The sequence below is a fragment of the Pipistrellus hanaki genome (assembly GCF_964339955.1).
Source record: "Pipistrellus hanaki genome assembly, chromosome: 12".
Lineage (NCBI taxonomy): Eukaryota > Metazoa > Chordata > Mammalia > Chiroptera > Vespertilionidae > Pipistrellus > Pipistrellus hanaki.
The window spans coordinates 1,927,429-1,951,279 of NC_140514.1; the positions used below are offsets into that span (position 1 = coordinate 1,927,429).

General features: G+C 64.3%; 1 protein-coding gene across 3 annotated transcripts in view; it reads left to right on the forward strand.

Moving 5' to 3' along the window:
* Positions 1-3,399: 3,399 nt before the first annotated feature.
* The window catches only part of LPIN1 (lipin 1), a 63,288-nt gene continuing 42,836 nt past the window's right edge, over positions 3,400-23,851 (forward strand). For 2 of the 3 annotated variants that reach the window (XM_084900071.1, XM_084900072.1), the window contains exons 1-2: positions 3,400-4,074; positions 13,600-13,656. In XM_084900071.1, coding sequence (XP_084756197.1) covers positions 3,988-4,074; positions 13,600-13,656 — 144 coding nt within the window. In that variant the 5' untranslated portion in view covers positions 3,400-3,987. Of the gene's footprint in view, positions 4,075-13,599; positions 13,657-23,398; positions 23,418-23,851 lie in introns of those variants that run through there. The other variant, XM_084900076.1, reaches the window with a different exon arrangement.

Below are 23,851 nucleotides of genomic sequence, written 5' to 3' on the forward strand. Positions count from 1 at the left end.
CTCGGGCTGCTGGTCTCCACCCCCTGCCTCAGTCTCCGCTCCCTTCTCAGGGCCTGGAGACCTGGGGAGCTCCCCGAGGGAGCCCTAAGCAAACACAAACTCACACAGATGTGTGCAGCAGATTTGTTCACAGTTGCCCAAACCTGCAGGCAGCCGAGATGGCCTTCTGCAGGTGGGTGGATGAATGCACTAGGGCCTTCCACACAATGGAAGATGCTCAGCATCAAAAAGAAATGAGCTATGGAGCCACGAAAAGACAGGGAGCTGGGCCAGGTGGTGAGGTGAGCACAGGATTTTTAGGGCGGTGAAGCTACTCTGGAAGGTACTCCGATGATGGCTCTCTGTCATTAGACAGTTGTCAAAACCATAGAATGGCCCAGCCAGGTGGCTCAGTGGTTGAGCATCTACCTATGAACCAGGAGCCACGGTTCGATTCCTGGTCAGGGCACATGTCTGGGTTGCAGGCTTGATCTCCCATAGGGGGCGTGCAGGAGGCACCCGATCCATGATTCTCATCATTGATGTTTCTATCTCTATCTCTCCCTCTCCCTTCCTCTCTGAAATAAATAAAAATGTATTTTTTTTTTTTTTAGAAGGCCATGGAAAGTACAGCACGAGGAGTGAGCCCTAGTGTAGAGTATGGGCTTGGGGTGAAAACGTCTTGTCATTGCCAGTTCGTTAGTTGTAACAAACGGTCCACTGTGATGCAGGATGTTGATGGGGGGAGGGTTGTCTCGGTGTGGGAACAGGGACCTAGGGGAACTCTCAGCTCAGTTTTTCTGTGAGCCTCAACTGCTCCAAAAAGCCACTGGTGAAAAACACACAAATCATTTAGTTTATTAATTGAAAAAGAGCCTGATGTGACTTTTCCCATGCTGTGTCCTCCTCACGGAACTCAGGGTGAGTCGGGCTGGATCCTGTTCCAAGAGCCCCCGAGGCGGCTGGGATGCTGAGTCATGAGCCCAGGGAGTTCCCCTCAGAGATGCTGAGTCATGAATTCAGGGAGTTCCCCTCTGGATGCTGAGTCATGAGCCCAGGGAACTCCCCTCAGGGATGCTGAGTCATAAATTCAGGGAGTTCCCCTCTGGATGCTGAGTCATGAACCCAGGGAGCTCCCATCAGAGATGCTGAGTCATGAACCCAGGGAGTTCCCCAGCTGGGATGCTGAGTCTTGAACTCAGAGTTCTCCTCTCAGGGATGCTGAGTCATGAGCTCAGGGAACTCCCCTTAGCGATGCCGATTCACGAACCCAGGGCTCTCCCTGTCACTTCGTGTCCGCTAAGGGGAGTGGGCGGGGCGGCCTCTGAGCTCCACCCCTTCGGCCAGGCGAGCCTCTGAGTTCTCCTCCCACCTCTGCTTCTGGGGAATGATGGCCTTGACCTTGAGAAGGGGAGCGGAAAACCACTGGCAGGGATCAGAAACGTCCGGCCAACCGCGTCCTCTCCCCGAAAGGCCGGAGGACGGAGCAGCCATCAGGGATGCGGAGGCCGGGGAAGGCTGCGGAGGGTCTCACCTGGGCCCAGGAAGCGGGCACGTGGGAAGAGGGAGCGAGGCGGGGAGGGGCATTCTGGGAAGAGGCCGTCGCATGAGCTTTAGAAGGTTTAGAAAGGGCAAACCCCAAAGTGCTCTTGGGGGCTCCCGGGGGCTCCAGGCTCTGTGCTGGGAGCAGGGGGTGGGGAGGGGACAGGGCGGGAGTGTTTCAGGGGAAGGCCACCAGTCTGGTCCCCTGGTCCCCCAGGGCGTTGACGGACTCCTGGGAGCCAGCCCTGCTGCAGGAGAAGGTGGGAGTCTGCAGCCGATGGAAACCCAAAGTAAAACGGAGGCTCAGTTTTGCTGTCTGTGAAATGGAGCCACTCCAGCCTGCCTCAGCGCGACTGCGAGGATTCCTGGCTGCTACTGCTTCGTGAAGGCCGAGCGGCGCCAGGCATGGTGTCGAGGTGCGAGGCCTCGTGTCCCCACCGCACCCCCCTGAGAGGGACACTGTTTCTGTCCCCGTGTTTCCCAGGTAAGGAGGCCAGGGCTCCTGAGGCTGAGCGGCCCGCCCTGAGTCAGGGCAGCTTCTAAAGGCCCGAGTCAGGCCGAAAGAGAGCCCAGGGCTGTGACTCGGACGCAGAGGTCCACCCTGGGAGGCTGTCACCGCTCGCATCCCGTCCCATGCCCGTGTGTCCCAGGCCCGGTGCGGCTCTCCGCAGCCCTGCAGCCCTGCGTACGGCAGGAGGCAGATCAGCTGCCTCCTGCTCCGCCTCCTGCCCCATCTCCGGCACACGGTGCCCTCAGGGCTGTGAAAGCACTGCCGGCCCAGGACGCTGAGCCCTGCGCCCCCCTGTCCCCCTCTCTCCGGAGGCCGCACAGAGACACCGGGGAGGGTCTGCCGTGATCAGAGCAGCTGCCCATGTGCCGTCCTGGCCGCCACCTGGCTTCTGGCTGAACGCTGAGTGCGGCAGGTGTCACCACTCGGTCCTGTCACTGAGATTCTTAAAATAGCTTCACAGGACGAATTAAGAACTGCAAGAGTGGCGGTGACACTGCTCAGCAGAAGTGTCTTCCTGTGCCGTGTTCTCCTGGCACCTCAGGCTGAGCAGGGCGTCCGGACCTGGTCGGGGGGTGGGGTGGGGGAGCTGGGGGGGCGGGAGGGGAGCTGATCCGGGGAGGGGTGGGAGCTGGTCGGGAGGGGGTGAGGGGGAGCTGATCGGGGAGGGGGTGGTGGGAGCTGGTCCGGGAGTGGGTGGGAGCTGGTCGGGGGGGAGGGGGAGCTGGTCCAGGGGAGGGGTGGGAGCTGGTGCGGGGGGGCGGGGAGCTGGTGCGGGGGGTGGGTAGGAGCTGGTGCGGGGGGGGTGGTGGGAGCTGGTCGGGGGTGGGGGGAGCTGGTCCGGGAGTGGGTGGGAGCTGGTTGGGGGCGGGGGAGGAGGAGCTGGTCCAGGTGAGGGGTGGGAGCTGGTCGGGGTGGGCGGGGAGCTGGTCCGGGAGTGGGTGGGAGCTGGTCCAGGGGCAGGGGGGTGGGAGCTGGTCTGGGAGTGGGTGGGAGCTGGTCCGGGGGGAGGGGGTGGGAGCTGGTCCGGGAGTGGGGCGGGCACCTAGCTTCGAGGCTGTGCCTGTTGGTCCCTCCTGACACTGCGCTTGCCCAGGTGAGGAAGGCCTGTACGGCCAGGACCAGGTGTGGTGTCTGAGGCTGGGGAGGGGATCAAGGACTTCTGTGCCCTCACTGGACGCAGGACCCGAAGCCACTGGCCCCGCACAGGGAGGGACTCAGGGCCATTGTGTGAGCGACACACTGACGTCGCCCGTGTTTGCCGGCACTCCTCTCACCACTGGGTTGGGGAGGGATGATGTGGTCAGGGCCCCGGGAGGAGGGGCCTGGCTGGGGGGGGTTTGGGGACCCGGGAGGGGCTTCTCTGAGCCAGCGGGTAGCGGGTAGCTGAGCGCTGTGCGGTGCGGTGGTGGCTGCTGACCCGCACCCCTGACTTCCCCAGGGGTGGCGGCAGCTTGGGGGGCGGGGGAGGGGGACAGGGAGGTCCCCAGAGCCCTGGCGTGCTCTCCCTCAGCCTTTTGGGAGGTGTCCTGCCCCCGGCACATGTGCCCCCCGCCTCTCCCATCAGATTAGATCCCTCCGGTCTGAATCCCTGCCTGACCTTCAGGCTGGTGACCCTGGGGGCTCTGGCCCAGACCTCCTCCAGCCCGAGGACGGCCTGATGGCGGCCAGCAGGGTCCTGCCCGCTGCCCCCTGCCCCTCGCCCCGAACGCTGGCCCCCCGGCTGCGTGCTCTGGGCCTGGGTGTCTCGTGCTGTGAGCCAGCCGTCCCGGCGGGGGAGGCCTGCAATCCAGCCTGCTCCCTCCGGCCTTGTGACTTGGCCCGGCTCCTGGGCTGAGGGAGCGCCTGCCGGGCAGTGTCTCCCGGCTCCTGCTCCCCGAGGAGCCGCCGGCCACCGCAGAGCGCCCCCCGCCCCCAGAGCTCGGAGTGTGGTGAGGGGGGCTTCCCGAGGGCCGGCCATGGAGGAGCAGGGCGACACCAGCGGCTCCAGCTCGGAGTCCCCGCCCGACAAGAGCCCCCCGGAATCGGACTCGCCGTGGTCGTGGGTAAGGGCTGTGGGGCCCCTGTGAGCTGCCGACCCCCAGAGGGGGCCCTGGGCCGCGGGACAGTGTGTGCTGACAGGTGTCCGTTAGGGGACAGCTGCTCCTGGGCTCCTGTTCCGGAGGCTGTGACTACAGAGGATTTAGAACCACTGAGGCATCAGTGAGGCGTTCCTTTGCTTTGGAGAGAAAACAGACCCCGAGACGGGGCCCGGGCGTGTGGAGGGCCTGCTCCCCAGCCTGTGCGGGGCCTCGCACTGTCTGTGTGGGCGAGGGGCTCCGAGCGGAGTGTCCGAGTGCTGAGTGCTGTGTGTGCTGTGTGTGTTATGTGTGCTTTGTGTGTGCTGTGTGCTGTGTGTGTGCCCTGTGTGTGTTGTGTGTGTGCTCTGTGTGTGTTGTGTGTGTGCTGTGTGTGTGCTGAGTGCTGTGTGTGCTGAGTGCTGTGTGTGCTCTGTGCGCTCTGTGTGTGCTGTATGTTCTGTGTGCTGAGTGTGCTCAGTGTGTGCAGTGTATGCGGTGTGCTGTGTGTGCTGTGTGTGTTGTGTGTGCTAAGTGTGCTGAGTGCTGAGTGCTGTGTGTTCCTAGTGTGTTATGTGTGCTTTGTGTGTGTTGTGTGTTGTGTGTGCTGTATGTTCTGTGTGCTGAGTGTGCTCGGTGTGTGCAGTGTATGCAGTGTGCTGTGTGTGCTGTGTGTGCTAAGTGTGCTGTGTGCTGTGTGTGCTGTGTGTGCTGTGTGCTGTGTGTGTGCTCTGTGTGTGTGCTGTGTGTGTGCTGCGTGTGTGCTGTGTGTGCTGAGTGCTGTGTGTGCTCTGTGTGTGCTGTATGTTCTGTGTGCTGAGTGTGCTCAGTGTGTGCAGTGTATGCGGTGTGCTGTGTGTGCTGTGTGTGTTGTGTGTGCTAAGTGTGCTAAGTGTGCTAAGTGCTGAGTGCTGTGTGTTCCTAGTGTGTTCTGTGTGCTTTGTGTGTGTTGTGTGTTGTGTGTGCTGTATGTTCTGTGTGCTGAGTGTGCTCGGTGTGTGCAGTGTATGCAGTGTGCTGTGTGTGCTGTGTGTGTTGTGTGTGCTAAGTGTGCTGAGTGCTGAGTGCTCTGTGTTCCTAGTGTGTTCTGTGTGCTGAGTGATGTGTGCGGTGTGCCATGGGCTCCGCTGGACTCAGAACCAGCGGCCGGGCCGTCCTGCCTGTGTAGCTCATCCTACCCGCTGGGGCTCCGGGGTGGGTGGTGAGAAGGTTGTTCAGAGGAGTTGTTTTCACCTGAGGCCAGCGCAGGAGCGGGGTGTCCGTGGACATGGGTGCTGAGGGGGCCCGGCCGGAGCCCGGTCCTTGCTGTTTCTCCCCACGGCCAGGGGTTTGGCTGTGTGAGCAGACGTGTGGGACCCACCCTGGGGGCGCCTGGGCCTCCTGGGCAGAAGGCTGGGCTGGTGCCTTGTGCCAGGAGCAGAGGGTGCCCGGGTCCTTCCGCATCCAGGGAGGTGGCGGGAGGCGTGTGCCACCCCTGGGGCAGACGGAGCCTCTGGCTGCGGCCCCGTCCCTTCCCTCAGGGCGGCTTGTGGGTGCCGGGAGAGCCGGGGCCCCCAGATTCCCAGGCTAAGACCTTCCCTGGCCTGTGCGGCCCCTGGTGGCCCGGGTGCCCCCTGTGTGATGGCGGCTTCCTTCAGGGGGAGCAGGCCTCCGGGGCAGGAGGGTGCGGGGGTGGGGGGCAGGGGCTGGGGCTGCAGGGCTGGCCCCCGAGGGTGTCTTCCCCGGCACAGGGCCCCCGGGGCTGGGGATGCGGGGCTTGGCTGGGCGTGTGCCCCATCTGGAAGAATGTGACCAGCCGTGCTGGAGGCGGCTGCACAGGGGGATCCTGGGAGCCTGGCCGGCCGCTCCAGGGGCAGAGCCGCCTCCGAACCAGCCCTGAGGACGGAGGAGGCCTGGCCCAGAGGGGTCTCCAGCACAGCCGCAGGGCACACAGCATGGGAAACTGAGGCAGAGGCCGTGCGGGAGAGGGGGAGGAGCCGGCGGGCTGGCTGCTTCGGGAAGAGGAGAGCGACCGGGCCTCAGTCGCCTGGACCCTGGCGTGCCGCGTCCTGGCGCGGGTGAGGGCAGCTGGCGGCACTGGGTGCCCTCGGAGGCACCTGCTACGTTGGCACCGCCACCTGCGACACCGGCCACCGCCGTTCCAGGAGCCTGTGGGCTTGACCTCCAAGCCTGCGCGTGTGCAGAGCCCCGTGGGGCGTGCAGAGAGGGGGAGACCTGTCCCCCCTGTGGGAGGTCACGGCACCGTGTGAGCAGGCGGGCCTGCCCCCGGCCAGCTCCCAGCTCCCAGCTCCCAGCTCCCCACTCCCAGCTCCTGGGGGTGCGGGCAGGCGGAACCCGGCGCTGAGCAGGGAGGGCTCTCGGAGAAGCCGGCTTGGGGCCGCGGTGGGGAGGCAGGGTTTCAGCAGAGCCCCGGGGGCGGGCTGCCAGGCGGGGCTCAGCCTGAGCCGAGAGGCTCCGAGGGGACAGGCTGTTCCCAGGAAGGAAGCCGGCAGGGATCGCTCCTCGGCCGCTCGGGTTTGATTTCTCCGGAGCCGGAGCCCGCAGGGCGCCGTTCACCACGGTCAGGTGCCCGGCCTGGGACAGAAAGCCAACACCCCGGGCCCGTGGTCGGCAAACGGCGGCTTTCGAGCCGCAGGCGGCTCTCTGGCCCCTGGAGTGTGGCTCTTCCACAAAACACCACGGCCTGGGCGAGTCTGTGTTGAAGACGTGGCGTTAGAAGAAGTTTACGCTTAAAAAATGTGGCCCTCCAGAGAAATGCCAATCGTTGTGCTGTTGGTCTTTGGCTCCGTGGGCTGAGGAGTTTGCCGACCGCTGCCCTGAGCCAAATGCGGAGGCCCCAGAGAGAAGGTTGGGCCTAGGCTCAAGCCCCAGCTGTGCCATGTGCACACTTTGCTTCCCTGGAGGCTGGCGCTCTCCTCTGTGAAATGGGCTTCCAGCACCTACTGACGCCACCCTGGCAGGAGCTTGGTAAATGGCAGCTATTATTGGTAAAAGCACTGAACCTGAAAAAAAAAATTTTAAAGCCAGCCCCTGGGTGCGGGTGGGACTGTAATGAAACGGGGGGAGGAACCGGATCATTTCACGTGGGCTGTGGTCCAGGCACTGGGCCTCGGCTCCCAGGGCACAAGTCCAGCCTTCGGTCCGCTCTCCCTGCCGCCTGGGCTCTGGCCGGAGGCCGGCTGGGCCAGTCCGAGGGGTGGGGATCCTTCCGGCACCTGTCCGTCCGGGTGCCCAGAGGGGCCCTGACCGGGATTGTGGGCACCTGCCCTCCCTTTGCTACCGAGGAAAATGGGCGGACGCCTCCCTGCGGGGGACATAACAAGGGGGCAGCTGGCGAAGAGGCCGGGGTGGTGAGCGTGCTGCCGTCCCTTTGCCAGCCCCCTTTCCCCACATCAACCACCTCTGGCCAACCCACCGTCCTGCTCCCCTTCACCGGGGCCCGGGCAGCCGAGCTGGAAACCCCTGTGTGTGTGTGTGAGGGGGGGGAGGAGTACGGGGAGGGGAGGGCCCTCCTTCAGGCTGTTCAACTCCGGAATCACTGGTGGACTTCTTTCTGAGTCTCCAGGCCTCTGACGGGTGGGCGGAGCCGTTCTGTTTGGCACGGTGGGCGGGGCGAGAGGACCCGGTGTCCACACCTCATCCCCTCCGGCAGGCCCGGCATGTCCTCCGTGACCCCATAGGAAGGAAGGCGGGGAGCCTGGGCCTGCTGTCCTTTGGCCCCCGCGCTCTGTGCTCAGAAAGACCCCCAGAGGGCGCTGTCCCACTGGGACCCAGGACCAGGCACCCTCGGGCCGGATCACTCCCTTCGCTGCAGGGAAGGGGGGGACAAGTGAAAAGTGAATTCATCCGGGGAGCACTCAGCCGACAGTCGTGTGGACACCCTCTGGGGGATCCTCTTAGGCTACGGACACGGTGGCTGGGACTCACAGGCGTTGGAGAGAAAGGGACGGGACGCCCTCCCTGCCCTGACCGAGGCAGAAAGCGAGTGTATTAATAGCCGCCCGGCCCCGGAGGAGCTGGAGGGGGTCAGGTGCCTGGGCTCTGGGCCATCGGAAGCGCCCAGTGGGGCAGAGGTCGCCGGCCGGGAAGCGAAAGGCCAGCCTGGCACGTGGAGTGCCGCCCCGCCGCCTTGTGTAACGGCGTTGTGCAAACACGGGAGAGAGTCCCAGTGCGTGGGCAGCTCAAAGGGCTTTCGAAAACGACAAGCGTCCGGGTTCGAGCTGCTGTGTGCGGTGCCCTGGGTGCTTCCTGGGTGCCGGTGCCTGGGACGCACTGGCCGAGAGCCCTCTCCGTCCCCCTGAGAGCCAGAGAGCGGAGGGCGAGCCCCGGGCACAGACAGGTGCTCGGACAGCTCCCCTCACTGATTCTCTGTCCCCCCGGGAGCCCCCTCCGTCCCCCTGAGAGCCCCCTCCGTCCCCCTGAGAGCCGGGGAGCGGAGGGCGAGCCCCGGGCACAGGCAGGCGCTCGGACAGCTCCCCTCATGGCCAGGGCTCCTGAGCAGCGAGGAAGCCATGGTCCCCGCACAGCCCTCCTGCTTCCCAAAGCCTTGCTCGGATTCTGGGACCCAGTATATCGATTGTGTTACATCTGGAAATCTGACCATCACTCATGAGCATCTTTTTTTAATTTTTATTTAAAGATATATTTTTATTGATTTTTCACAGAGAAGAAGGGAGAGGGATAGAGAGCTAGAAACATTGCCGAGAGAGAAACATCAACCAGCTGCCTCCTGCACACCCCCCACCGGGGATGTGCCTGCAACCAAGGTACATGCCCTTGACCGGAATGGAACCTGGGACCTCTCAGTCCGCAGGCCAACGCTCTATCCATTGAGCTAAACCAGTTCCAGCATGAACATCTTAATATATATATATATATATATATATATATATATATATATATATATATATAATTGATTTTTTTTTTTTACAGAGAGGAAGGGAGAGGCTGATAGAGAGTTAGAATCATCAATGAGAGAGATACATCAATCAGCTGCTTCCTGCATGCCCCCTACTGGGGAGTGCCTGCAAGCAAGGTACATGCCCTTGACTGGAATCGAATCTGGGACCCTTCAGTCTGCATGCTGATGCTCTACCCACTGAGCCACGCTGGCCAGGGCATGAACATCTTTCTTTGCCAACCCAACCCGGATAAAATGGGTGAGGAGGAAGGAGCTAGAGTAGAGCCAGCGGCAGGAAATCAGCCAGCCAAGCCCATTTCCACCCCCCGCAGGAATGCTCGCCTCACCCACTGAACTTACCGCAACATTGCCCAACGCGCGCCGCCCGCCAGGGCTCCGGGGCTGGGGGCACGCTGGAGATGTTATCAGACGCCCTGTCAAAACCATCGCGGGCACATGTCCGGGCGGGCCTCGTGCCTGGGCATGCGTGCGTGCGGGTGCCCGGAATTCCTCCGACCCGAGAACCCGCTTCTTCCGTGACAAACGCACGGGTTTCCTTGGCCGGAGTTGTGCCTTCGGCATTCTGGTGCCGGCCACTTTCTCTTTTTATTTTATTTTAATTAGAAAAATATATATTTTATTGATTTCTTACAGAGAGGAAGGGAGAGGGATAGAGAGCTAGAAACGTCGATGAGAGAGAAACATCGACTAGCTGCCTCCTGCACACCCCCCACCGGGGATGTGCCCGCAACCAAGGTGCATGCCCTTGACCGGAATGGAACCTGGGACCTTTCAGTCCGCAGGCCAACGCTCTATCCACTGAGCCAAACCGGTTTCGGCTGGTGCCTTCCGCTTTCTGACAGTGCCCATGTCCCTGGCTTTCCAACGCTAGGAGCCATGCCCGCCGGGGAGGGGGTGGGGGTGTGCAGGGTCGTTCACGTGGTGACCCCGGCTCCATGGCACTCGCCCTCCGGGGCATCCCCAGGGGACGCTGGCATCCTCAGAGCAAGGCGTCGCCACTCGCCCGCCATTTGGAATCATTTCACGTCTGGTGACAATGCCTGGGGACAGTCCGGCCCGTTGTTTGCTTTGCTTTGTCCCTGGCCAGTGTGCGCTCCCGGGAGGGACCCCTTCTGTGACGGGCTGCTGTGGGGGTGCGGCGAGCTGACAGTGCATCCCGATGCCGGGCCGCCTGGCGGAGGGAGCGGGCCCGGGTCCGGCCGCTGGAGGTCCTGCCTCCGCAGGTTCGAGGGGGCCTGAGCGTGGGCAGGGCTGGAGGGCTCTCCTGGGGCCCCCGAGAAGCCAGCCCTGGGCATCCCGAGCAGCAATGCCTGCCGCGTGCTGAGCACACAGCCCCGGAGGCCGAGCAGGTGCTGTGCGGACGGAGCCTCGGCCTCACTCCCCTCCCCTCCCCTCCCCTCCCCTCCATCCTCCCTCCCCTTTGTGTCCATGGGGAGGAACCCACAGGTTTAAGCTGCTTTAAGCTGCTCTTGTTTAAGCTGCTCTCGTTAAAGTTGCTCTTCCCAGGAGGCTTTCTGTGAGAAAAAGGAAAGGACAGTGCTTAGCTCAGGGTTCACTGACATTTCACCGTCAGGCACAGAGGCTGTAGGCTCCCCGTCTCTGAGCCCGTGATGGAGGGAGGGAGAGGTTTCGCGCCCCGCCCCTGAGACCCTGGGCTTGCGTAGCAGCCGGAGAGATGGACGGGATCGAGGCCAGCTAAAGCGGAAGCGCAGTTTTCTCTTGGGTCAGGAGCCAGCCTTCCTCACTCACGTCCTTCAAGCCACCCTCCAGGGCTCTCTGGGTACCTCTGTCCAGCTGTGGACAGGCCGTTGTGACAGATACACCCGGGAGATGGCACTAGAGAGTCAGAGGTGGAAAAGGCAAAGAGCTGGTTGCTGGGGGGGTGTTATTGGGGGTAGGGGAGCTGTGGGAGGGTCAGGCGGGCAGTGGTCTCTGGAAGGGGCTCTGCATCAGGATACCTGAGCGCCGTTTCCCTTTGTAAATTCCATGGAACCCCGGATCCCATCCCCACGGAGTCAGATTTCTGGTCCTGAGCCGTGGGCACGGCCAGCCAGTGGCCAGTGTGACTGGGGTGCGGCTGCGGGCAGGCGGATGTAGGCATTCTAGGGTGACCTGGAGGTGACCCAGGCGCTGCACGGAGCGAGGGCCGCCGTCGGAGCAGGTCTGAACTGGGAATCAGAGTGCGGTCCTCCGCCGCTCAGCACAGCCTGGGAGCCAACAGGAAATGCAGGTGCCCAGGCCCCGCCCAGAACCCGCCTTGTTAACCAGCGGCCCCCAGGCCCTGTGTGTCCCCGGGCCTGCCTCCCGGTTGTTTGTGGAAAGAACTGCATGTTCGGGAAGCCTAGCCCAGCTCCCGCATTTCAGCAGTCCATGGGCTGGAGCTGTGCGCCTGGGGGCCTGGGGGCCTGGGGGCCTGGGGGGCCTGGGGGCCTGGGGGCCGGAGCTGGGCAGGGACCGGAAGGAGCCCCCTCCGGCCACGCTGGGCTAACCCGGAGGTGGGCGTAGGCCCCTGCTCCCCTGCGTTGGCCTGAAAGCCTGCAGCCCTGAACCACGACTCGGGAATTCCGCTGCCTCCAGTGCCAGGATGCTCAGAGTTGCTGAGCCTTGGGGGCGCCCTGGCTCCTTCCTCGCCTGCCATTGTAGTGGCTCTGCCTGGCAGGGACGGGGAGGCACCTCTCATGGGGGGAAGGGGAGAGCTGGGCGGTTGTCTTAGAGGCCGAACACCTGCCTCACATCTACTTCGTCAGCCTTGCTGGCGTGGGAGCCCAAGAACCTGGGCACCAAGCTGCCCCCCCCCCCAAATGTCCCTCCCCACCTCCCCTCTCACTCCTCCCTCTCCCAGCAGGCCAGGAGCAAGCCCCACCCCCAGGTCCCTGCAGTAATGTGGGGGGAACGTGGGGGTGGGGGGGAGAGAGGACAGGCCCAACCCCTCACGCCTTCCTCAGCGTGGCTGTTGGCCGGTTTCTAGCGGGTCCCAGTGCTGTTTGCAGCCCTGCCTGGGCTGTGAGCGGCCAATGGTGGCCAGACAGTGTCCCCGGCTCAGGGCTGACTGTGTTGTCCTTTGCTCTCAAGCAAGGGCCAGCCTTTCCCTCCAGCACCCCCCCCCCCCGCCTCCCCAGTCAGGTGCCGGCTCCCCTGGGGGGTGTCTGTTGTCTCCGCTGGCTCAGCTGGTGGGCGCAGTGGGGGGTGGTGTTTGAGCCTGGAGGACGGGCACACTGTGTCCCGCAGAGTCCGGGCTCCTGGGCCACTGCCCCTCCCGCCTGCCCGGCTCTGCCCCCTGGCCCGGGCCCAGCTTCCCCGGCCGCCTCGGGAGACCGGTGCCCGCAGGAGGAACTGGACGTCCCGGGGCCAAAGGGCTCCGCTGGGCTCTTTACGTAAAAGCCCTCCCCGGACGGAGCCAGGGCCGCCGGGACTGGCTGCCGGGCCACCCGCCTCTTCTGAGAAACGCCGGAGCAGGCACGTGGCGCTCTGTCCGCAGTCCTCCGTGTCCGGGGGGTGGGACCCGCCGCCTTGTGAGTCCAGGGTCAGGGCCTGGCTTCTGCTTTGCCCAACGCTGGGCCTGCCGTCTTGGGAGCCGCGGGGCAGGCTGGGCCGGGGCTGGCCAGCTGGCCGGGGGGGGGGCGTGCCATCCCGAGGGAAGGCCCTTCCCGCCGCGATGCAGCCTTGGGACATCACTGCGGCTTTCTGAAACCCAGCTCCTCCAGTAAAAGCAGATGGCAATCCCCACGGCTTAGCGAAGAAGGACAGGCGCTGACTGTGTATCTGGCACACAGTAGGTCTGTGTTATTGCTCTGCTCTGAGGAAGAGGCGCAGGGCGAGAGCTCTCCCTGTGCAGCTTCTCCCGGCCATCACACGTCAGGGAGACCGGGGGGGCCGGGCGTGTGGCGTCCAGGGCTCATCGCCACCTGCAGCCAAGGGCCCGGGGTCCCCGGGAGTCTGCCCAAGTGCAGGCGCACGGCCCCGCCGCCAGAGCCGGACGGTGATGCCCGGGGCATGGTAGGCAATGTGGCCGAGTCTCAGGGCTGCCCGGAACCCTGGCGTGCGTGGCCCTCCGGCCTCTGCCGTCCTGCCCTCTGTCCCGTTGTGCTCTCTCCCTGCCCTGGCCCGCGGCCGCCCCTCAGGCCCTTCTCCTGGGCTGGGGCAGGAGCCTCCGTGCCTCCTCCCCGCCCTCTGCAGGCAACTCGGACGGAGGAGGGCAAGGCCTGGGGTTGGACAGGCCCAGGCAGGTTCAACGTGGCCATGTCCACAGCCGTGGATTCCGGGGAAGTGCCAATCAATGATTCTCTCTCTCGTCCGTGTTTCTTGCTCTCTATCCCTCTCCCTCCCTCTCTCTCTCCAAATTCAATAAAGAGATATATATTAAGGTGACCAGACGTCCTGCTTTTGGCAGGACAGTCCTCCTTTTGAACAATTTGTCCGCGTTCCACGGTGTTTTAAAAGAGTCTTGATTCAAAAACACACACACACACACACACACACACACACACGCACACACGTGACGTTTAGAGTATTTACAGGGCTGTGTGAGACCCTTCCCGCTATGGAATTCAGGACGTGCTCACGCACTCATCGCTTGTGTTTCTGTGTTTCAGATTCCCATGATGAGAGACCCCGGGTGGATCCGGAGTGTGTGGTCCTCAAACATTAACGTAAGTGACGCTGCTGCGAACGCCCTGACGACCTCATGGCATTTCTTGAGGAGAGACAAAACTCTTAGACACGCTGTGGGCACGGCCACGTAGACACTCCATGGGCATGGCTACGGGCAGACGCAGGCCACGCAGCTCTGGCCGCCGAGCCGGTCTGCATTCCTGTTCTCAGCGGGTGGGCAGCCGCGGACGGAGCCAAGGACATCTCGGTCCCTTTCTGTTCTCTCTCTCCCTGCGATCCGTCCTCCCCCGGGCCTGGGCCCGGCCACCACGAAGGGTTCCTATCAGCCCAGGATGCTGCTGCCTCGCCGTGTACCGTCACGTGTGTCTGATAAGATGCGTGCGGCCGCCCACAGCCCTTCAAGGTCCTTGGGCACCGCGGTTGGCAAACTGCCGCTTGTGAGCCACAGGCGGCTCTCTGGCCCCTTGAGTGTGGCTCTTCCACAAAACACCACGGCCTGGGCGAGTCTGTGTTGAAGACGTGGCATTAGAAGAGGTTAAGTTTAAAAAAATGTGGCTCTCCAAAGAAACGTCAATTGTTGTGCTGTTGATGTTTGGCTCTGTGGACCGATGAGTTTGCCGATCGCTGCTTTGGCAGATCCCGCCTCTGCCTCTTGTGGCCACTGGTTCCGCCTGCCCGGGGCCAGTCCCCAAGCCTGAGCCAGGCCCTGCGGGCAGCCCCTGTGACTGTGCTGGGCGCTTTGATCTCTGCTTCGCCCACGGATGCTATCTTTCGGGATCTCCCTAGGCCCCAAGTTCAGCAGCCCAGGGGCCGTGCCCGCCCCTCACGCCGGCCCCAGCGCCTAGACTCTCCCAGGGGTCTGCCTGTCGGAGCCTCTGTTGTGTGGGAGGGGTATTCGCTGGAGCCCCCCGGTGGTCCCCCATGGCCAGCGCCTCTCTCCCAGGGCATGCGCCGGCCCTGGAGCCAGACTGAGCGTCAGTGACATCCTACAACGTGCTATGCCCCATGCCCCTGAACCTGCGATGTCGCCTGTGGAGGAGGGGTGTGAGGCCATCCGTTTGCGGGGCGGGGGGTTCCCGGAAAGGACCTGGGGGAGGGTCCGGGACGAAGTGATAACGCCTGGACGTCCTTGTCCCTCCGGGGCCCGTCCCACGCCCTGGGGGCGCAGACCCAAAGCAGCAACACTCGCTCTTTGTTCTTGCAGCGCTCCGGGTGTGAGGGGGCCCCGGGCCGGGGGCCGGGGGGCGGGGGGGAGCGAGGCTGTTTTGGGGGGGACTCGGGAGACCTCGTGCAGTGCCGGCCGGAGCGGGGCTCTGTCCTGCGAGGAGACCAGAGGCCCCCGCTGAATGAATGAAACTGGCTGCCGGGGAAGGCCTGGCCGGGGACTCGGTGAGGAGCAGAATGTCCATATCCGGGGGATTGGCAGGGCCGGGGCCCAATCAGAGGCCAGGAGCGCTGGCCCGCGGGCAGTTAGTGGCTGTTGAGCCTGGAGTGGGAGCCATCTCCACGGAGGAGACGGAGGAGACGGGCACCAGGTCCCGGGAAGCAGTGAGCAGTAGGCGAGCATCTCCTGCAGGTAGGGCGCAGGGCAGCGGGAGGGTCTGAGGCTGCTCCCCGCGGCCAAGCCCCCCGCTCCAGGCGGAGGCGGCTCTGGGGTGGGGGCGCTGGAGCCCAGGCCACCGGGTCCCCAGCCCCGGCCATGGCCGTGACGTCCAGCGAGGCAGGCGGGGCAGGCCCTCGGGGGAGCCGCTCTGGGCCCTGCGCCAGGCCCTCACGGAGCTCACGGTGACCAGCCCGCGGCGGTGGGAGGCGGCGGCTTCTGCTCAGGGGAGGCAGGACAGACTGTCACCATCTAGGAGGACAGGGAGGACAGGCAGGAGTCAGGCTCTGCTCACTCTCTGCCACCCAGAGTGGGTGTGCTGTGACATCCGGCTGCTTCGCTGAGCTCCGTCTACTGCTCCTGTGTACGTGAGCCCGTTTAGCGCCTGCTGTGTATGTGAGTCCTATCTATTTCGTCCTCCTGTAGCTGGGGAGCTCCGTTTAGCGCCTGCTGTGTACGTGAGCTCCGTTTAGCGCCTGCTGTGTACGTGAGCCCCGTTTAGTGCCTGCTGTGTATGTGAGTCCTATCTATTTCGTCCTCCTGTAGCTGGGGAGCTCCGTTTAGCGCCTGCTGTGTACGTGAGCCCCATTTAGTGCCTACTGTGTACGTGAGCCCTGTTTAGCGCCTGCTGTGTACGTGAGCCCTGCTTTGTGCCTCCTGTAGCTGGGGAGCCCACCCAGCCGGCAGCGTGAAGGGCTTGCCGTCCGCCACCGGGCTCTGGGGGTTTGTAACTCAGCTTCGTGGGTGGAGGATTACATGCCCCCGGGGGAAGGGGAGGTCATGCAGTCTTGGAAAGGCCTAGGGTAGGCAGGCGTGGAGGGCGGGGCACCTGGGAAAGAGACGTGGAGGAGAGAAGGAGGAAGAGGGGGAGGAGGAGGAGGAACACCTGCCCCCTGCCCCCGGTGTTCCTTCTTGTCCGGAGTGGGTATGGAGCCGCGCGCGTGTCGGAGGACATTAGCCGTGTCCCTGGCAGGACGTGTGTCCTCCCCGGGCGCTTCTCCCTGAAATACGGGTCCCGGGCCCCGCTCTGCGCCGCGTGGGGCGGCGGCGGGCGCGGTCACACGCGCTGTAACCGGAGAGCGGGCCGTTCCTGCCCGGGAGCCCCGGGTCTCGCAGACACACCCCACGGCCCTCTCTCCTCCGACAGACCCGGCAGGGACCCACTCGGCGGCATGAAGCCGGGCAGCCTGTGCGCCCTCACCGGGGCCCTCCTCCTCCTCCTCCTCCACGGCCCCCGCGGGGCTCAGCCCGGCCTCACGTGGCCGGCGGACAAGCCCGGCTACTGCCCCGAGTTCTGGCTGGACTGCCGGTTCACCATGCTGCCCACGTGCTGGCGCGACCGCAGCTGCCGGGGGGCCAAGAAGTGCTGCTTCTACAACTGCCGGCGCCAGTGCATGGAGCCCTGGGAGAGCCTGGACTGAGCCGCACCCCCCGCCGGCGGCCGGGACCCGATCTCCACTCGGTCCTCCTCCCCCGCACCCTGTCTCAGTGTCAGGGCTCACCGTTTGGAAACAGCACAGAAATAAAGCGTTGCGTATTTAAGATGAAAAAGAGGAGCGTGGAGGGCGTGTCTCACCCCCCACCCGCAATCCCCGCTGCCGCGGCCCCGGCGCCGGGTGGGAGCGGCCTGTCCCTGCTTTCTCTCGCCGGGGACACTGTCTGCCCGACCTCGACCCCGAGGTGTGTCCCCCTCAGACTCCTCCCGCGGGGCCTCAGACGCGGCTGGTTGCACAAATGAGCTCATTCTTTGGGACAATCCTTCTTGCTCCCGTCACGGTAAGGGCGCCGATATATATTTTTAATTTTTTTATTGATTTTTTTTTGTTTTTTTTTGAGAGAGAGGAAGGTCAGAGTCCACGTTCCTCTATTCTCCACTCCCCCCGTTGCCACAGGGGAGCCCAAGGTCTTGGGGTGACGGGCCTCCTGAGTGACCCGGCAGAGCTCCCCAGACCACCCCCGGTTGAGGACACCCCAGCTCCCAGGAGGACCTGCGCTCCGTCTCCCGGGGCCGGGGCCTGGCGGTTCTGGGGGGACGGCCCCCGAGGTGGGTGGAGGCCCAGGTCACGTGGAGTTGGGGGCTGCGGTGCCCCCTCCCCTGGGGACCGGAGTTACCTGGCGGGAGGGACCCATGTCTGACGTGGGCAGAGCGGAAACTCAGAAGCATCTCTTGGAACCTGAGTCTTCCCAGAATTCCCCTGTCCCTCTGTCCTCTCGGGCAGCAGCCCGGGTGCCCTCCCCGTCCAGCGTGGAGCTGGCCTTGGACTGGGTCATCGTGGGCGGTGGGGGCGGCAGCGGAGCCCGTCCAGGGCCGGCCGAAGCAGGCGGCAGCCTCTGGACCCCACCTGACCCCCTCCGCACAGACCCCCGTCCCCTGGGGGTGGTTCAGGCGGGGGTGGGGCGGGCGGTGCGGTGGTTTTGCGATAGATTCAGCGCGTCGCTCTGGAAGACAAAAAGGAGGCGAGGACGGACTCAGCGAGGGGCACTAGGACTTCCTGGCTGCCCCGTCCAGAGCCCTCACAGCCTTTCCCCGCCCGGGGTCCGCCCAGGAGCCCCCAGGCGCAGACACGGCCCCGAGGGTCCCCGCCTGGCCTCCCCCGTCTCCTTAGGCCTTTGCAGAGTGAGCACAGACCCCCTCCCTTCCTGCCCAATCCCTGGCACCCGCGGGCCTGGAACCCCGCCCTCGAGAGCCAGCCCTGGCTCTGGGCCACCATCCTCCCTCTCCCCCTCGCCAGGCTGGGCTTCCTCCGGCCGGCGAGCAGCTGGGCGAGGAGGCCCAGAGCCAGCCTCTCCGCCGGGCCATCGGGCCATCCTCTTCCAAACACTGTGGGTGTGTGTGGTGAGTGGGCAGTGGCCACCGGGCGCCCACGGCTCCTCAGCGGCCTCACCAGCTCTCACCCTCCGCTGTGCCGGGCGGCGGTGGCGGCAGGCGTTCTGGTCTCGCCAAGGAAATGGCCCAAGGAAACGGCCTGTGCGAAGAGCCCTCACTGGGACCTAAGCATCCGGGAAGGACGGCTCCGACAGGCACAGGATGCTCCCCGATATCCAGTCAAGAGTTTGGGCTCCCAGGGTCCCACCCGAGCAAAGACTCCTGATGGCGGTCAGGCAGTATTGTCATATTTTACAAAAATATGTTTTACTGATTTCAAAGAGAGGACGGGAGGAGAGAAAGGTAGGAACATTGGCCTGAGACAGAAACATTGACGGGCTGCCTCCTGCACGCCCCCCTTCTCCCCCACCGGGCACGGAGCCCACAGCCCGGGCCTGTGCCCTGATCCGGAATCACACCGTGACCTCCAGGTGCTATGGACGAGGCTCAGCCCCCGGAGCCACCCTGGCCGGGCAGCATCGCCCTGTTTTAGAGGATTCCATCCCGACGCCATCACTCCTCTGTCACCACCGTCTGATATTCGCTGATCGGACCATAATTCAGCGATGGTGTCCGGTGTCAGTGATCCTTCCCCCCCCCGCCCTGTGACGTGGGCATGGAAAGGGCTCCTGTATGGCGTCCCTCTCCTCAGTCGCTGCTCTCTCCGCCGTGTCTGCGGGACCAGGGAGACCTCTGCCCAGCGGGCGTCGGAGAAGCCGCCAGCCCCGTGCTCGGTGAGAACCAGACGGGGCGGCCTCCGCCCAGCAGGTCCGCCCGCGGCGGGAGCACACTCTGCCTCAGACGTCCCTTCCCGTCCGCCGGCCGCACACGGAGGCGTCCGGGAGGCCCAGCCGCTGTCCTGGAAGCGGTGCATGGCCCCGCGCTGGCCCGGCTCTCCCGAACCCGGGGCGGGCCTCCCGCCAGCTCCACGGCGGCCCCGCTCCGTGCTCCCTCGCTCCCCCTCTCTCCGTCCTCCCCTGCACACCGCCCGGAGCCGACATCACAATCTCCGCGGAACCCCCAGAGCCTGCCAGCCAACAATGAGCGCGCCCGGCCCCTGAGCAGAGGGCGCCCGGGAAGGAAGCCGGAGGGGAGGCCATGGGAGGGGAGGAGCGGGGCTGAGGAGCAAGATCCGGAGGCAGGCGGGGGTGACGGGAGCCGACCATGCCCGTCCCAGCAGCAGCCCATAAGCCGAGAACTGGAACACCAGGAGGAAGGGGAGCGTCCGTATGCCACCCGCGGGAGCTCAGCGAGTCCCCCCAGCATGCCCCCCGAAGGGGGGAGACCACGACTTTTCCCAGCAGCGAAGGTAGAGAATGGGAGTGGGGAGCGTGGCTTCTCAGCTCCCCGAAGCATGGCACCCGGGCCTGGGACCTGGGGACACGGCCGCCCTATGACAGCTCCTGGGGTCTCAGCGCCCTCTTCCGCTCGCTGGTCTGCTGTCTTCACCGATTAAGAGTCGCCCCTGGTCCTCTCCTGGAGCCCTTTTAAGTACGATGCTCCGTGCTCTGCATTTGTAAAACTCGAATTTATACACACACACACACACACACACACACACACCCCCAATCCTGGATCTTACTCTCATGCGGAAACGCAGAGGCAGCGGGCGTGGGCGGGGGACCGGCGGGTGACACGGCTGTGTTTCCAGGGCACACTCCAGGCTGGCGCCGTGCCGGCGTCTCCAGAGTCTGATTCCCGTTAGGAGGACGACAGGCAGGAGGGACCGGAGCTCCGATCCCCAGCCAGGAGCCCCCAGCGCCTTGTGAAGTAGGTGAGGCTCGCCTTCGGGGCCCCCCCCAGCCCCGCCCCCCCTGTTCCTCTGTCAGTCCCTGTGGCAGGGGCATCGGCAGTGCGTCCTCACGGAGTGCAGTCAGCAGTGTCTCCGGGAAGGCATTCCTCCAGGGTGACGGGAGCGAGCTGGGCCTCCCTCACAGGGCAGGCTGAGAAGATGGCCCGGCCGGTCAGTCTGACTGCTCCCGGGATGTGGGGTGAAGGGACTGAAGTGGAAGGTCATGTGAGGGGAGAGGTGCAGGATGAGCCGGGTGTGGCCAGAGTGATGGTGGAGGGGAGCCTGGGAGAGAGGGGGCAGAGCTACCCGAGTGGAGAGAGAGTGAGTGACAGCCTCCCTAGTCCCAGGCTCCTTCCAGTATATCAGGCTCCATTCACACACTCACATACATGCACACTCACACACACATGCACACTCACACAAACACACTCATACACACACATGCACACACACGCACACTCGCACACATGCACACTCATACACACATGCACACACATGTACACTCATATACACACACTCACACCCATACACACACTCACACTCATACACACAATGCACTCTCACACACATGCACACTCACACACACATGCACACACTCATACACAATGCACACACATGCACACATATGCACGCACACATGCACACTCACACACATGCATACTCATATACACACATGCACACTCTCACATACACACATGCACTCTCACACACATATGCACACTCACACACATGCACACTCACACACATGCACACACTCACTCTATTTGTGCTGGCTCCTATGGGTTCCGTTACCTGGGCACTCAGAAATAGCAATGACCCGTGGCCCGGGCATGGGGCTGGAGCGGAGAGGGCAGCTTTGAGGGAGGGAATGCAGCCCGGGGTCCAGCACGAAGGGAAGTGACGTCACAGGCCCTTCCACCTGCTGCACCCGGGTCCCACCTCGCACTGCGGGCGGGCGGTTGGTGCAGACACAGTCTGGGCCTTGAGAGCTTCCCAGACGGACTTCCCAGAGGATTCTAGTACGGGACAAGCTTCCGTGGGAAACGGCTTTCGGAGGAGAGGGGCAGGTGGAATGCGAGAACGATTTAATTTGTTCTGAGAACGAAAGGTGATGCGGTCTGACTCCCAGGCTTGGAGTGTAGAGTTACCGTCCTCCCCAACCCCCGGTTCCAGGCCAGCGAGGAAAGAGGGGCATTGGGGCTCCAGACGGCACGCCGATGTCAGTGCGGGGGCCACTGGCCGCAGCATTTATTTTCTTTAATAAATGGAGGAAGGGAGAGGGAGAGAGAGAGCTAGAAACATCAGTGATGAGAGAGAATCGCTGATCGCTGCCTTCTGTACACCCCACACTGCGGACTGAATCTGTCACCCGGGCATGGGCCACGACTGGGAACTGAACCGTGACCTCCTGGTTCATAGGTCGACGCTCAGCTGCTGAGCCACGCCTGTCAGGCTGGGCAGCAGCATGTAAATTCTGTGGTGAACAGTGGCTCCCCTCCGGGAGCATACATACGGGCGCCCTCCCGTCCCCCTCTCCTCCCCTCCTCCTCTCCTCCCCTCCTCCCCTCCCACTCTCCCCCTTCCCCCTCTCCTCCTCTCCCCCTCTTCTCTCCCCCTCCTCTCCCCTCCCTCTCCCCCTCCTCTTGACCTTCCTCTCACCCTAAGCCTCACCGTGGTGAGACTATCAGTTTCCTTCCTGCCCCTCGGCGCTCTGCCCTCCCCCTGTAACCTGCTTCCTGGGCCCATCTCCTCAGCTCTCACTGGGACTTTTTGCAGAAGCGGTCTCAGGGTTTGGAGAAAGTTCTGTAGCTAACGGAGGATGCATTGGCAAACCCAGTGCTTCTCTGCGCTCCGTTAGCTCTGAGCCGGCAGAGGGTGAGGCCAGGTAGCACCTTGGTTTTCTCTCCGCTGGGGAGAAGGGCCTGTGAGCGGAGAGTCTGGTGGCGGAGCACTCCCCGGGGGCGGGCGGAGCACAGGCTGTGATGGACAGGGCGGGCTCAGGTCTCGGTGGGAACCTGGTTTTCTGCTGCGGCCAGCGTCTGGCACCGAGGCTGAGAACGCCGCGGTGCAGGTTTCCGGGGGAGGGGGGGGGGGCGGCTCCCTCACGTCCTCATCTGCTCTGAAGCACCTCCCGTCTCCACACGCCACGCCATCGGGCTCAGGGCTCCCACGGGCCTGGCGGCTGCGGGGCTCATGGCCATACAGCCCACAGCAGAGTGCCTCGGTTATATACAAGCCCGGCTTCTGGGACACATCCATCTCCTGTGGTCTTGCTAACGATGAAAGTATTAGAAAGCCCCATTCCCGCCCCTCCATCTCTCCCCCCCCTCCCCTCCCACCCTGCGCTGTGTGCCCCGCATCTGTTCCGATTGGTCCATGCTCATGCCACACCCGAGCATGCCTGCCAATCCTGGGGCTGGCACAGAGGAGACAAGCGCTCGCTCTAAGGCAGGGCCCTGGGGGAGAGGAGAGGGATTCGGGGAGGATGAGGGCGGAGAGCTGGACCAGGACACACAGACCTCCAGTGCACACCGAGGCCCAGAACTCCACGCACGTGGGCTGGCTCACAGGGCCCGGGCTGGTTTACAGGACTGGGCTGGCTCACAGGGCCTGGGCTGGCTTACAGGGCCTGGGCTGGCTTACAGGGTCCGGGCTGGCTTACAGGGCCTGGGCTGGCTTACAGGGCCTGGGCTGGCTTTACAGGGACCGGACTGGTTTATAGGACCGGGCTGGCTTACAGGGTCCGGGCTGGCTTACAGGGCTTGGGCTGGCTCACAGGGCCTGGGCTGGCTTTACAGGGACCGGACTGGTTTATAGGACCGGGCTGGCTTACAGGGGCCGGACTGGCTTATGGGGCCCGGGCTGGCTTAGAGGGGCCAGGCTGGCTTACGGGGACCGGGCTGGCTCACAGGGCTTGGGCTGGCTTACAGGAACTGGGCTGGTTTACGGGGACCGGGCTGGCTTACAGGAACTGGGCTGGTTTACGGGGACCGGGCTGGCTTATGGGGCCTGGGCTGGCTTACAGGGGCCGGGCTGGTTTACGGGGACCGGGCTGCTGGGGCCTGGAAGCGGGCCAGGAGGAGGGGACAGGCAATGAGGTAGCAGACACGCCTGTCTCATCCCAGCCTGGCCTCTTAGGCATCTTCCCCGTGTGGCCCGAGGAGAAAGGGTGTCCCAGCCCCTCCTGAGGACGGGAACACTGGCCCGGGAGGCGGGGCTTGCTGTGCACCCCGTCACCCCATTGGAGGCCGGCCAGGGCCTTCCTGCCAAGGGCACAGCCTGCCACTCCGCACGTGCTGGTCCCTCCGGGTGTTCCCTGCGCAGGCCCCAGGTTCAGGGGAGCTCCCGCAGCCGCCGAGCCCCCCGGGGGCTCACAGGGGGCGGAGCAGGATGTTGGTGTTTGTGTGTGTTTGTGGGGTGGGCCGTGATTACCCCTGATTACCGCCCTGAGCGTGCTCTCCCCGAGGGCGGACGCCGTCTGGTCTGCTCCACGGAGGGCCCCACACAGGCCTGGCTCAGGGCGGACACCCAGCAAGCGGGGGTGAGTGCAGGAGGGCGGGTGACTGAGGGGTGGCGGGGCGCTGCTCTCTGCGCGGGCGAGACAGGGCGGCTCTGACTGCTCGGCGCTGGCCCGGGGCTGGTATCGATGCCATCACATTCATGTCCTCCGGGGTGAATTGGGGTGGGGTGGCTGCCAGGAGCCAGGGCGGCCAGCTGCCAGCCTCTCCCCTTTATCTCCCTGCGACTCCTTCCCCTCTCCGATGCCTCCGCCCTAATCTAGGCTCCTCACCCCAGTGGGGGGTGGGCCCCTCTGGGCTGGGGCTCCAGGCATTCGCTGTCCCTGGTGTACCCTCCCCCCCTCCTCCCCGTGGGACCCGGGCCACGGCCTCCCCCAGGAGGCTGGCTCTGGTCAGCCACCCCAGCCCCCAGGCCTCCAGGGGGCCCGCGCCGCCTCTGGTGGTTTCCAGGCTGCTC